At 34.9% G+C, this 12984-nt stretch overlaps 1 protein-coding gene across 1 annotated transcript; it reads left to right on the top strand.

Annotated features, from left to right (window-relative positions):
• The first annotated feature begins 7303 nt into the window (after positions 1 to 7303).
• LOC107772681 (uncharacterized) lies at positions 7304 to 11761 on the top strand. Its single transcript, XM_016592167.2, has 7 exons — positions 7304 to 7735; positions 8722 to 9229; positions 9747 to 9905; positions 10149 to 10220; positions 10930 to 10995; positions 11190 to 11228; positions 11482 to 11761. The coding sequence occupies exons 1-7, from the start codon at positions 7398 to 7400 to the stop codon at positions 11632 to 11634; spliced, it is 1335 nt and encodes a 444-aa protein (XP_016447653.1). The 5' UTR covers positions 7304 to 7397; the 3' UTR covers positions 11635 to 11761.
• Positions 11762 to 12984: the final 1223 nt, after the last annotated feature.

Genomic DNA, 12984 nt, shown 5'->3' with positions numbered 1-12984 from the left:
CGGGTCGTCACACTAATCCTAGTTAGGCTGACCCTAGTACCGGTTCAAATTAATTTTAACCAAGAATTGACATTGTTATTGGTTGTATTTTATATTATGATCCAATAAAAGATTGGGAAGAATTGGCAAAAATGGTAACCGTTATGTGCTTACCTTCCTTCTAACCCTTCGTTTGTGCATTATATTAGAATTTTTTTTAATCCTGCCTATAAATCCTGCATTTAGTAACATTTTTCATGTTAGATGTATTTGTCATATTTACCATTTAATTGTGGGTGATGGTATTAGAATTTTAAATATGTAAATTGAAAAGGTTAAAATGGCTCTTAACTGGCTTTTTCATTCAAACCATAAAAGTAAACTTAGAGAATATTGTAAAAAGATGTGATGAATGTGGCATAAGAGAAATAAAGGTTCCTAAACCTTGTCCAACTAGATGGAATTACATGTATGAAAGTTTGGTTGTTGCATATGAATAAAGAAATCCCATAAACTCAACATTCAATGCGCATGTAAGTGATGATAACGATTACTTATGAATGGGGATTCTGCTAATGTTAAAATGCTTGTTGATTTTTTAGAAAAGTTTCATATTGCTACAAATGAATTGTCTAGGTAATATTATCCTACTATTTCTAACTGTTTAGTTTATATTGCAGAACTTGCAAATTTGTTTGCTTGTTTTTTCAGGGTGGGAAAATGTATCTACTTGCTATTGATTCTATGAGAAAAAAGTTTAAAAAATATTTTTTCCCTATTCCCCCTATTTATGGTGTTGCTGCTTTGTAAAATCCTTGTATGAAATTAGGAGGTCCTCAATTTTGGTATGAAACTGTTATAGTGGTTTAGCACTTGAAGATGATGAGTTGCCTAAACTTCCAGAAGCAATAGCCTCAATTAGAATAAATGCTCAAACTATTTATAATGGTTATCAAGTTGCATTAAATCATGCTAAACCAAATGTTCCATCTCCTTCTTCTTCTGATTCTCAATCTTCTAAATGAACTGCGAGAGTAAGAGGACTTAGTGCTTGGGCGGGGTTTAGGGGTACTTTTGGTTCTAATAGTAATGATTTTTCACAACTAAATAAGCTTGAAGTTTATTTGTCGCAGCAACTTGAGGAAGTGAATCCCGACGGCTCCTTTAATATTTTGCAATGGTGGAAGGACAAAGAAAAATACTTTTCGTTTCTTTCAAGGATGGCCCGAGATATTTTAACTATTCAAGCTTCAATAGTGGCATCACAAAGCGCTTTCAGTCAAGCAAGACTTCAAATAGGTAACTATAGAGCGTCTATGAGGGTGAGCTTGGAAAAATCAGTACTTTTCAGAGATTGGATCCATTAGGAAAGAAGATATTTTAGACTTGCTGAATCATAACCAGAGGAAGACGAAGCTTACGATGAAAAGCTACCTGAACTTGATGAGGATGCTGCTTCGCCCGATAATGGAAGCAGCGATGACCAAGCTACTTTTCCATCACCACCAACGGAAAGTTCTCCGAACCTTGAAGGATTTATGAATTTTGTAAGAGATAGAATGTAACTTGTATGAACAAAAATTAGTATGTATTATCTAGAATGTATTTTGACACATCTTGAATAGTTTCTTTTTCTTCTCAATGGTGGTATTAGCATCTTGTTGTGCTCATTCCATATGGGAGAGGAAGACTAAGAAAGATATTGCCATATTTTTTTTAATGCTATAATAAATTACAAGGCATTGCTTTGAATATCTTTTTTACAATATTTTTGTCTTTAAATTTGAATTTAAAAATTAGGTAAAAATTCTATAATAAATTTACAAGGTGTGAGAATGCACGGAAGAATTATATTATTGATTAATATTGACAATGATACAATGAACCCTATATATATGATACATGTCCTACTCCTAATACATATGAGATTAGGGTTATTTACTACTATTTAACTATAGAACTAACACTCCCCCACAAGCTGGTGCATATAAATCATATGTACCGAGCTTGTTACATATATAAATAATATGATGACTAGTGAGGGACTTGGTAAAAATATCAACAAGCTGATCATTTGACTTCACAAATTTTGTAGCAATATCTCCCAAGAGTATCTTTTCTCTAACAAAGTCATAGTCAATCTCGATATGTTTAGTTCTCTCATGGAACATTGTATTTGACGCAATATAAAGGGCAGCTTGATTATCACACACAAGTCTCATCTAACTAATCTCACCAAATTTCAACTCCTTGAGCAACTATTTGATCCAAATTAGCTCACATGTCGCCACAACCATTGCTCGATATTCTGCTTCTGCACTAGACCGAGCAACCACATTCTGTTTCTTGCTCTTCCAAGACACTAAATTTCCTCCTACTAAGACACAATATCCTGATATAGAATGTCTATCAGAAGGTGATCCTGCTCAATCGGCATCTGAGTATCTAATGATCTGCTCATGGCCTCGATCCTCAAACAATAAACCTTTGCCCGGAGCTGATTTTATATACCGAAGAATGCAGACAACTGCATCCCAATGACTATCACAGGGAGAATCCATAAACTGACTCACAACACTCACAAGAAAGGAAATGTCAGGCCTAGTCACTATGAGGTAATTTAATTTACCAACCAACCGCCTATATCTTGCAGGATCGCTAAGAGGCTCCCCCTATCCTAGCAGAAGTTTAGAATTCGGATCCATCAGAGTGTCAACAGGTCTACAACCTGTCATTCCTGTCTGCTCAAGAATGTCTAAGGCATACTTCCATTGTGAGATCACAATACTTGAGCTAGTCTGAGCGACCTCAATACCCAGAAATTATTTTAATCTGCCCAGATCCTTAGTCTGAAAGTGCTGAAAGAGATGTTGCTTCAACTTACTAATACCATCCCGATCATTGCCGATAATAACAATATCATCAACATAAACGACCAGATAAATGCAGATATTTGAACCAGAATGTCGATAAAATACAGAGTGATCAGCTTCACTACGAATCATGCCAAACTCCTGAATAATTATGCTGAATATACCAAATCAGGCTCAAGGAGACTGCTTTAGACCATAGAGGGACTGGCGCAACCGACATACAAGGCCACTAGACTCCCTATGAGCAACAAAACCAGGGGGTTGCTCAATATAAAACTCATCCTCAAGGTCACTGTAAAGAAAAGCATTTTAATGTCCAACTGATAGAGAGGCCAATGGCGAACATCAGCCATGGATAGAAAAAGGAGGACTAATGCAATTTTATCCACGGAAGAGAAAGTATCCCTGTAATCGAGTCCAAATATCTGAGTATATTCTTTGGCAACAAGACGAGCCTTAATTCGATCAACCTGGACATCTGGACCAAATTTGACTGCATACACCCAACGACAACCAACAGTCGATTTACCCGAAGGAAGAGGAACAAGCTCCCAAGTACCACTTATATGTAAAGTAGACATCTCGTCAATTATAGCCTGTCGCCATCCGAGATGAGACAGTGTTTCACCTGTAGACTTAGGGATGGAAACAGAGGACAAAGATGACACAAATGCACAATGGGATGATGACAGACGATGGTAACTTAAATCGACATAATGAGGATTAAGATTAAGTGTGGACCGTATACCTTTTTGTAGTGCAATCGGTTGATTAAGAGGAGACAAGTTTGCAGTATTAGCAGGGTCAGGTGCAGGACGTGAATTAGCTGGGTCTTATGGTGGGCACAGACGATGATGATAAGTCAGGAGTGGTAGAGCTGTAGAAGGTTGAACTGGACTAGGTGGTGGCACTGGAGCTATAGTTGGTGGAACTGGACTCGGTGGTGGCACTAGAGCTATAGGTGGTAAAACTGCAACTGGATCTGTAGGTGGTGGAGCTATGGAGGAAGATGAATATGAGATAGGGATTGAATCTCCAAAAGAAGGAATTGGTAGCACCTCAGAAATATCTAAGTGATTAACTGGACCTGTGAAGTGTGATTGGGTTTCAAAGAAGGTAACATCAGCAGACATAAGAAATCATTGAAGGTTAGGAGAATAACATTGATATCCCTTTTGCGTTCTTGAGTAACCCAGAAATATGCACTTAAGAGCACAGAGAGCTAACTTATCTTTTCCTGGAGTAAGTTCATGAACAAAGCACGTACTCCAAAAGACACGGGGTAGAAGAGAGAACAAAGGTAAGTGGAGAAACAGGACAGAGAGTGGAACTTGATTTTGGATAGTTGAAGATGGTATACGATTAATAAGATAATAAGATGTAAGAACTGAATCCCCTCAAAAATGCAGCGGAACATGAGATTGTATGAGTAGGGTACGAGCAGTTTCAATAAGATGTCTATTCTTTCTTTCAGCTACCCATTTTGTTAGGATGTGTACGGACAAGATGTTTGATGAATAATCCCATGGGAGTTCATAAACTGCTGAAATGGGGAAGACAAATACTCTAGGGCATTATCACTACGAAATGTGTGGATAGAAACCCCAAATTGATTTTGAATTTCAGCGGGGAAGGTCTGAAAAATAGAAAACAACTTAGATCGATTTTTCATTAAAAATATCCAAGTGCATCTGGAATAATCATCAATGAAACTAACGCGGAATCCCAAGGTAGAATTGACCCGACTAGGACCCCAAACATCTGAATGGACTAAAGTAAAAGGTGACTCGACTCGATTATCAAGACGCCACGGAAAATAGGAGCGGGTATGCTTACCTAGCTGACATGACTCACACTCTAGAGTTGACAAGTGAGATAAGCCCAGGTACCATTTTCTGAAGTTTTGACAAAGTAGGATGTCCTAACTGTTTATGTAATAAATATGGTAAATCAGTAACGGGACAAGTTATTGGAGGAAGACAAGATGTGAGTCCATGTGATTTTGCAAGGATAAGGTAATAAAGTCCATCTGATTCACGTCCGATACCAATCCACCCTGTACTGCGTTCCTGTATAAAAATAAGGTCATCAAGAAATAAAATAGTAGATTTAAGTAATTTAGCTAAGTGACTAACGGCTATGAGATTAAAAGGACTACCAAGAACATAAAGAACTGATTCTAAAGGTAAGGAAGGAAGTGGACTTGCTTGACCTATTGTAGTTGCCATGGCTTGAGACCCATTGGCCATTGTGACTGTTGGAAGAGATTGAGAATATGGAATACTAGTAAAAAGAGATTTATTACTAGAAATATTATCAGATGCACACGAATCAATGACCTTAGACTCAGAGGTTGAAGGTTGGGAGATACAAGTCAAGCTACTATTTGTTTGAACAACAGAAGCTTCCCTGAAGATGTCTGTTTACATGCTTTGTAGTGAAGGAGCTCAACATAATCCGGTAAAGAAGCCATTTGGATTGGATTTAATGCATTGGATCCAATGGATTGTGAGTTAAAGGCTTCAGATATGAATGCCATTATAATATTGCACCAGAAAAAGCAGTTTTTTTTCTTCTGAAAATTACTGTTCACGCCGGAAAAATCACTATTCACGCCGAAAAAAATATAAAAGTGGTCGGAATTTGATTTAAATTGGATGGGTAGGCTCGGATTTGCGAGGAGAATACACTCTCCTGAAGAAGTTTCTCCAAAAACTGGCCGAAAACACTCTCACGCACTGGCGCGTGAGCATCAGAGCTTCATCGGAAAATTTCTTCTGGCAGCGCGTGGGGGGTATTTTGACGGAGAATTTTTTATGGGTTGGTCGCCGGAGGCTGATATACTTCGTGGTGGTGTGGGTTTTTGCATAACACTGACAAAAAGTGACTTTTTCTTGCAGCAGACCTGTGTTTGCCGGAAAAAGATCTCTGGTTAACTAATTTTTTCTTTTCAGAGTCGCTGGAATTTATGCACATCGATAAATCTCTCACGATTGCTCTAATACCATGTGAGAATGCACGAGAGAATTATATTATTGATTAATATTGACAATAATATAATGAGCCCTATATATATATAATACATGTCCTACTCCTAATACATATGAGATTAGGGTTATTTACTACTATTTAACTATCAAACTAACACAAGGCATTGTCTTAGATATTTTTTAACATCTTTTTGTCTCTAATTTTTATTTTTTTTATTTATAAAAAAACACTATTTAGCTGTTGGGCCCACTTAGCTCGCCGGTATGGCCCGTTTAGCCTGGGACCATGAGTTCGTGGGTCCGGTCTCGGGCCGGTTCCTACAAAAAGAACGTTTAGCCCGGGACCACTAAGCCCGTTTATTTAAGGAACGGGACCGGCCCACTTGCTACCCCTAACTTCGACCTTAAGCGATCGATTTGAGGTCTTGGTCTTAAGAATTTGCCAACAATTGTGAGCGTGCACTCTGCTGCCATGATACCGTAATAGTCCGACGCTTTGAATAGAACCGCTGGCATTCCATTGTATGTTGTGTGAATGGCTTTCACAGATTCACGGCCGTGTAAATGAATAGGTGGAGTAGTACTAGAACTCGTAGCAATTTAAGTGGCATATGTGTTTTTCTTCGATTCCCTTAAGGGGTTGGTTCGCAATTGAGGGGGAGTATTTTGCCCATCCAGACGCACTGGAATGGCGCCGTCCGGCGGGTCCATAAAGGTGGAGAAAACGTGCTAAACTAGGTATCTATTGAGTTTTTTCCTAAAAGAAAAAGAGCCGTTTCAGTAAGTTCCTTGATTAGAATTGTTTTACAACTCAAACTATTATTCTTGCGTGTAATGTAATTATCAATTACATTAATCCCAGTTAATGCACAAAAGATCTTTCCCTTGTATGCCTAGCCAGTGGCGTGTCCAGTCGTCCCAACAAACTTACCAGTACCAAAACCTTTTTCCTAGCTAGGACGGCAAAACCTTTTCCTACTAGCTAGTACTGGGTTACTCGTTCAAGTACCTGGTTCTTTCACACTCAACCCACATATAAGCCCTATTATAATTAAATAAATATTAAGTACAATTGAACTAAAGAAATATACAATCACGCAAATTCAGATTTGATTTGCTAATCATCAAAACGCCTCTAGAGTCAACAGTAATATATCTCTAACAAATAGAAAAGAATCAGACAAATGCAAAGAGTTATACTACTTCCACTCTGACACAATATAAGTTCAAAATTTTATATTTGCCATTTGTAACGTTATAAAAATAAAAATAAAAAGCTCTCTGCGCTTGTCCCTTGTACCCCATAAAAACCCCTCCCCCCATATTATAATAATTGCGCACAAACTCTAGTGGGAAAAGCTCAAGAGCATTTAATATTGTCCACCCCAAAATTGTTACAGACCTACCAAAATACGTCACCCCAAAAACACCAAAAGCACTCTTTAAATTCCAATCACCCCACCATTGGACATAGAAAGAAAAGTTTTAAAGCATTGTCCGCCATTGTACTTTGTTTAGAAAGAAATTAAGGCAAAGCATATAGAGAGAGAGAGCCATGTCTACAGAATGCACTCTTGAAAACTCCGATTTAGCCACCAATAACAACCACCCCAATTTCTGGTGGCCACAAGACAATAATATCCATCATCCAATATCTTCATGCAATACTACTAGAAGCTCTAACTATTTATTGCAACAACAACAACATGCAAACCATAATCAGCAGTCATCAGATTCTTCCTCTTGTGAGGAAGATGTTCAAAATAGTGCCACCAATAATCTTCAACAATATCAGTTTCTACTTGGTGTTGATGATAACAACACTTCTTTAATTTCTGGAGAAACCGTTGCGTCGTCTGATCACAATCACCTGATTTGGAGCCAACTTCTCCTGTGAGTTTGAATTCTTTTTTTTTTTTTTGTTCCTTATCTAACCAGACGTATAGGGCTCAAGATGTTTGGATAATATTTTTTTTTATATGACTACGTTATTAAATTTTTAGCTACTACACAAGTAGACATAACCCTAAAACTGAACCTAATTAAGTATATAAAGTTAGCAACCAAAATGAAGATAATCAAAATTACTCTATTTTAACTTGCATGCAAGCCTGCTAGCCTCTTAAGAACATGTCTTAGTTCAATTTTTTGCAAACCATTGTTAGTGTAAAGAAACTTTTTTGTTTTCTTATTATCTTGTCGGGGTAGGGGAAGAGTGTAGGATTCTCTTAATTAGTAGTAGTGCCAGAAGATTTGTATTCAATCACTTATCAAAAAACCTGATTTTGTGTATTAGATATGTGACAGCATGGTTGAACCAGGAGCACTAACGATATAAAAATACATTAAATAGGAAGTTTTCACTAACTATACCTGAACCTAGTATAATTCTTAGTATACCAGTTATATAGAAACCCAATTTATCCCTTTTCTTACATTATGTACTTATATTAAAGACATAATTAGGTAAATAAAGGTGTATTTTTCTCTAACAACTTAAGCTATTAGATGAGATGATCACATACTTTAAGCTGTTAGATGAGATGGTCACATACTTTAACATGATGTCGGAACAAGTAGTCTGAGTTTGCATTTTAATATTGCACCCATTGCTAAATAGAATTCTTGCGCGCTTTGCCTATGAAAAAGCATAAAGCCCGCACATGAAGATACACGTCGAAGAATGATTATTTATATGAAATTGTCACACATTTAAACAATTTTCTATGAGAACTGAGACCACCTTTCATCCTTGAAGCACTTATAATTATTTTAGTGGCGAAAGAAAAAGGTCACACGAACTTTAGAAGAAGTTTGTTCTAATATTTTTTGTTTTATATTATTATCTCCTTACTTGAATTTATGAACCAAATCTGCAGAAGCAGCTCTACTAGTGAAACGGCTGGGGGGATTAATACTAAAAATCTGCTGGAGAATAACAACCAAGATGCAATTTCAGAGATGAGCTTATTAGATGGAGCATCAACCTTAATCTCCTCTAAATCTTGTTTTGACCATAATCAGCTGGCTAATGATGATGATGATGACTACTTTCATCCCTACAGTAATCTTCTTCTTGGGAGGCAAATCCATATTAATTATACAGATAATATTAATGCTATGGAACCTAGTTCACACCAATACTGGAGACAAGGAGAAAATGGTCATCAAGAAGTGAAATTGCCTAGACATCACTGTGGAATACTGCCACAAGTGGATAACTCATGTCCTAATGATATTAATTCAAGAAACTTTCCTGATTTTAATAGCATATCTTTTGGTAGCTATTTAAGCAAGCCATTGATGGATACTTTCAACGACTTTAAGCCAAGTCTGAAAACGTTGAATTTAGCACAACATAAAAAGCAAGGCCTCCAACCTTCTCTTGTAAGTTCTCTCTCTCCCAAATTACTACTTGAAAAATACACGTTATTTGGATCAGAAGAATGTTACTACAAGTTTGTGGCGGAAACGATTTTGAAAAATCATGGAAAAAGTGTAATTTGGAAATTTTAAAAAATAAAATATTTAAGTTAAAATCAGAAGAATATCGTACTAATTACTAGTTATTATAGTAATTAAGATTGCTCGTGGTTCTAGCCCTAAAAATGAAAAAATCCTAGCGTGAAACATATTTCCTTTAATAGTTTTTGGGACACGAATCCGAATTAGTAGTTCGGTATCAAAGCCGATACCTACTACAGGGTTAAATATTTTTTATGTAATATGATCTACTAGGAATTTTCAAGGTATAACACACGATGTTGATAAATTGGACTCTCTAAAGCATTAACCATTGTTTACAAGACAAAAGTAACAGAAAGACTTAAATTTCTACCCTTTAAAGTTACTCAAACTAATACTATTTGTTTGTGTTCTCTCTTCTTTCTTTTTTTTCTTTTAGACCAAGTCTCGGGGTACAAAATCAACATGCAGCACGTTGACAAGAAACGGAAGAACACAAGAAATTCCAAGTGAAGGGAAAAAGAGGAGATCAGAAGATAATTCAGACATAAACTCTAAAAGGCAAAAGAATGAAACTTCGGCAGTTTCCTCTCCCAAGGTATTTTAGTGTGAAATATAACAGGAATATTACATACTTTATGTGTCAGAAATTATTGTGTGTCGGACAATATTTACTTCGATTGCCTACTTTTTGCTTAAGCAATTTTTTCCAATGTTTTATAATAAAATAAATACATTTGGATTTACAGTACTTTCCCATTGGAAATTTATAGATATTATTTTGTAATAATATATTTTTTTCCCGAAATGGTATACAAATTTTATGTGGATCAATCTACAGATACAGGTTCCGAAAGTGAAGCTTGCAGAAAAAATCACAGCTCTCCAACAAATTGTGTCACCATTTGGAAAGGTTAGCCTACGTACTGTCTTTTTAATTGATATTTACACTTGAAAAATTAAATACCAGTGTAGTTCTTAAAAAGGTTTATGAGTCGCTCTATATATTTCGAAAAATTCAAAAAATGCAATTGTGAAAAAGAAATATGATCAAAGTATAGAATAATGCTTGATATGTCATTAACTGAATACTAGTGGTAAATGTGATTGTACGTGGTGACCATTTCCTCATGATTTAGTTCAGTAAATACTTCTATGACCTTAATTTCCTTTTTAATTTATTCAATAAGAATAATTAATTCCTTTTTGAATTTGAACATAATTTAAATTAAATTTTAAATTTTACTCTTATGACAATCTTTTATAGTTAAGATTACAAGTTTAAAAAAATATTTGTATACCAGTCAAACACAGTTACATAAAATGAAACCGAGTAGTAGTTTTTTCTCACACATAAATTCTTTTTCTAAAACAAAAGAGAGGATATTAATATTCTGCACGAGGAAAACACTTAGAGCCAATCGTGCTAATGAATGCCCAAGTTGGATTAATCTCTATTATTATATGTAAGCAAGTCATCTTATTCCACCCCATTTTTCATTGTTTTTCACTTTTTCTTAGTGTGCTCATTGTTATTTTTTATATTATAACCAACAGTGTTATTACTGTCATTATTTCAACTCTGTTATTATCTCTAATCGAACATTAATTCTCTTGTCTAGACTGATACAGCATCCGTTCTGTGGGAAACAATCAACTATGTTAGATTTTTACAAGAGCAGATACAGGTACGATTTGAAAGTGCTAGTAATTGAAATAAACTTTAGTTTTATCAAATAATCCCACAATAAGCCTACATCTTACACTTTTTATTTATAATAACGTAACTTTGAGCAAAAGTTATTATGTTCGGCCGAAAATTTCTGGACTTCTACCTCCTCCCCTTCCATAAATAAAATAACTTTCTCATTTTCTCCTGCAGATACTGAGCCATGCCTACCTGAAGAGCAATACCTGCAAGGTGAGCTAATTCAGTATACCCAACAACTTTTACGTCTAATTCTTAGGATAGTAAAAATCTTGTAAATTACTTTATTATTTTGGTTAATTTTACATTAGAAAATATTCTATTTAACACATTTAAAAAAAGAAGAAGAGAAACTGATCTCTGAAGATGTTATGTACTACTACTAAATATTGGTCATTAACTATAACACTAAAATTCTAAAAATAATATCAGTGTTATATAATAGCGAAGTTTATTGATAATTCAGGAACGCTGGGGAGGATTTGACAGAAAAGATGTTGATCTGAGGAGTAGAGGTCTTTGTTTAGTCCCAATTTCATGTACCCCTCAAATTTATCGTGAGAGTAACAATGGATCTGACTATTTGATCCCATCATATAGAGGATGCTTGTATAGATAAATAGTTTTTTCCTTTTTCCTATATACTAATAAATTGTATCAGCAAGTGTAATTGATACTCCTCTTCCAGAATGTATTTTAGTTATGTCCAATATTTTGTTGGTATGTATACCTTTTTTTTTGCTTTCCTTTTTTTTTCACTTATATTTCTTTTAACTAAGAAGCTTTACAAAGAAAAATTGAAAATTATTGTTCGGAATTTGATTTGGGAAGGTTGCTTCAATGACTCTCGAGTAAAAACTTACCCGCACCAACAGTGGCAAATCCATTCTTTGTCGGGTGGAGTTAATTGACACTCTTTCGTAGAAAATTTATACTATATAGATAAATAGACGGATAAAAAAATGTTATGTATATATACTAAATATTGAATCCCCATGTCCTTTTTTTTATGTTTATTTATTTATTTATATTTTGACTGAAAAGTTGAGTCTGTCACTGCACATCAGATGTCCTAGTTTAAGAAACTATTCGTGGCCAGAATATATAGCCTAACAACACTAAATAGCACAAATGAAATCCAATTAATTCCTTCTTTATGAAACTCAATTATCACCCTAAGGAATACGCTAATATATAACAGGGAGGGGGGGTCATAGAAGGCTAGCTAGTTTCGGGAAATGTTACGTGAAAAATAAGCCATTCTTACTAAATTAAATTATACTATATGATTAAAGAATACATTTTCTATCCGCTGACTTCTTTTTTTTTTTTTTTTAAATAACGCTATAAATTTTCCAAAAGATGATTACATGCAACTTCATAACAAGTAAAATTAGCTACTTGAAAAATAAATCAAGCAACCAACAGTTATTGATTATAATAAAATTAAATACACTACCTGTATCTAATAGAGATGAAAATGAAATAAGACGCTCAGGAACATGTAACAAAGAATTAAATAGCAGAATCTAATTAAAGTGGTCAAAGACATGAGCAAAGAACTACATGGCACCAGGGCCGGCCCAAGGGTAAAGCTGCTAAAGCAGCTGCTTTGGGCCTCATTATTTTTGGGGCCCCAAATTTTCCTAATACATCATATATTAATTTATTTTAGAAAAATATTTAGTGTTTTAAATGAGAAATTACAGATTTTCATTGTAAAAAAGTAAGATTAGATTATTGATCATAAATTGAGAATTTTTTATATATTGGGAATTATTTTATAGACCATAAATTGAGAAAGAATTCGACTATTATTCGTAATTCAAAAAAAGGTTGAAACTTTAATACAATCCCACAACGTGCCGTTTATAAAATTTTAGCAAATAATAAAAATCTTAATTAGAAGGTATATCTCAAGAGAAATTAAATGGATTAGATAAAATTATTAATAACTTTGCATAAGAAA

The sequence above is a fragment of the Nicotiana tabacum genome, chromosome 18, assembly GCF_000715075.1.
Source record: "Nicotiana tabacum cultivar K326 chromosome 18, ASM71507v2, whole genome shotgun sequence".
Taxonomy (NCBI): Eukaryota; Viridiplantae; Streptophyta; class Magnoliopsida; order Solanales; family Solanaceae; genus Nicotiana; species Nicotiana tabacum.
Note: the sequence above shows the minus strand (reverse complement) of the source record. Positions and strands in the feature narration are given on the sequence as shown.

Bases quoted from the DNA above. Each gene is read 5' to 3' on its own strand.
- LOC107772681 (XM_016592167.2), top strand. From the start codon at position 7,398: ATGTCTACAGAATGCACTCTTGAAAACTCCGATTTAGCCACCAATAAC. The intron at 7,736-8,721 runs GTGAGTTTGAAT...CCAAATCTGCAG, and splicing joins ATTTGGAGCCAACTTCTCCT to AAGCAGCTCTACTAGTGAAA. The intron at 9,906-10,148 runs GTATTTTAGTGT...ATCAATCTACAG, and splicing joins CGGCAGTTTCCTCTCCCAAG to ATACAGGTTCCGAAAGTGAA.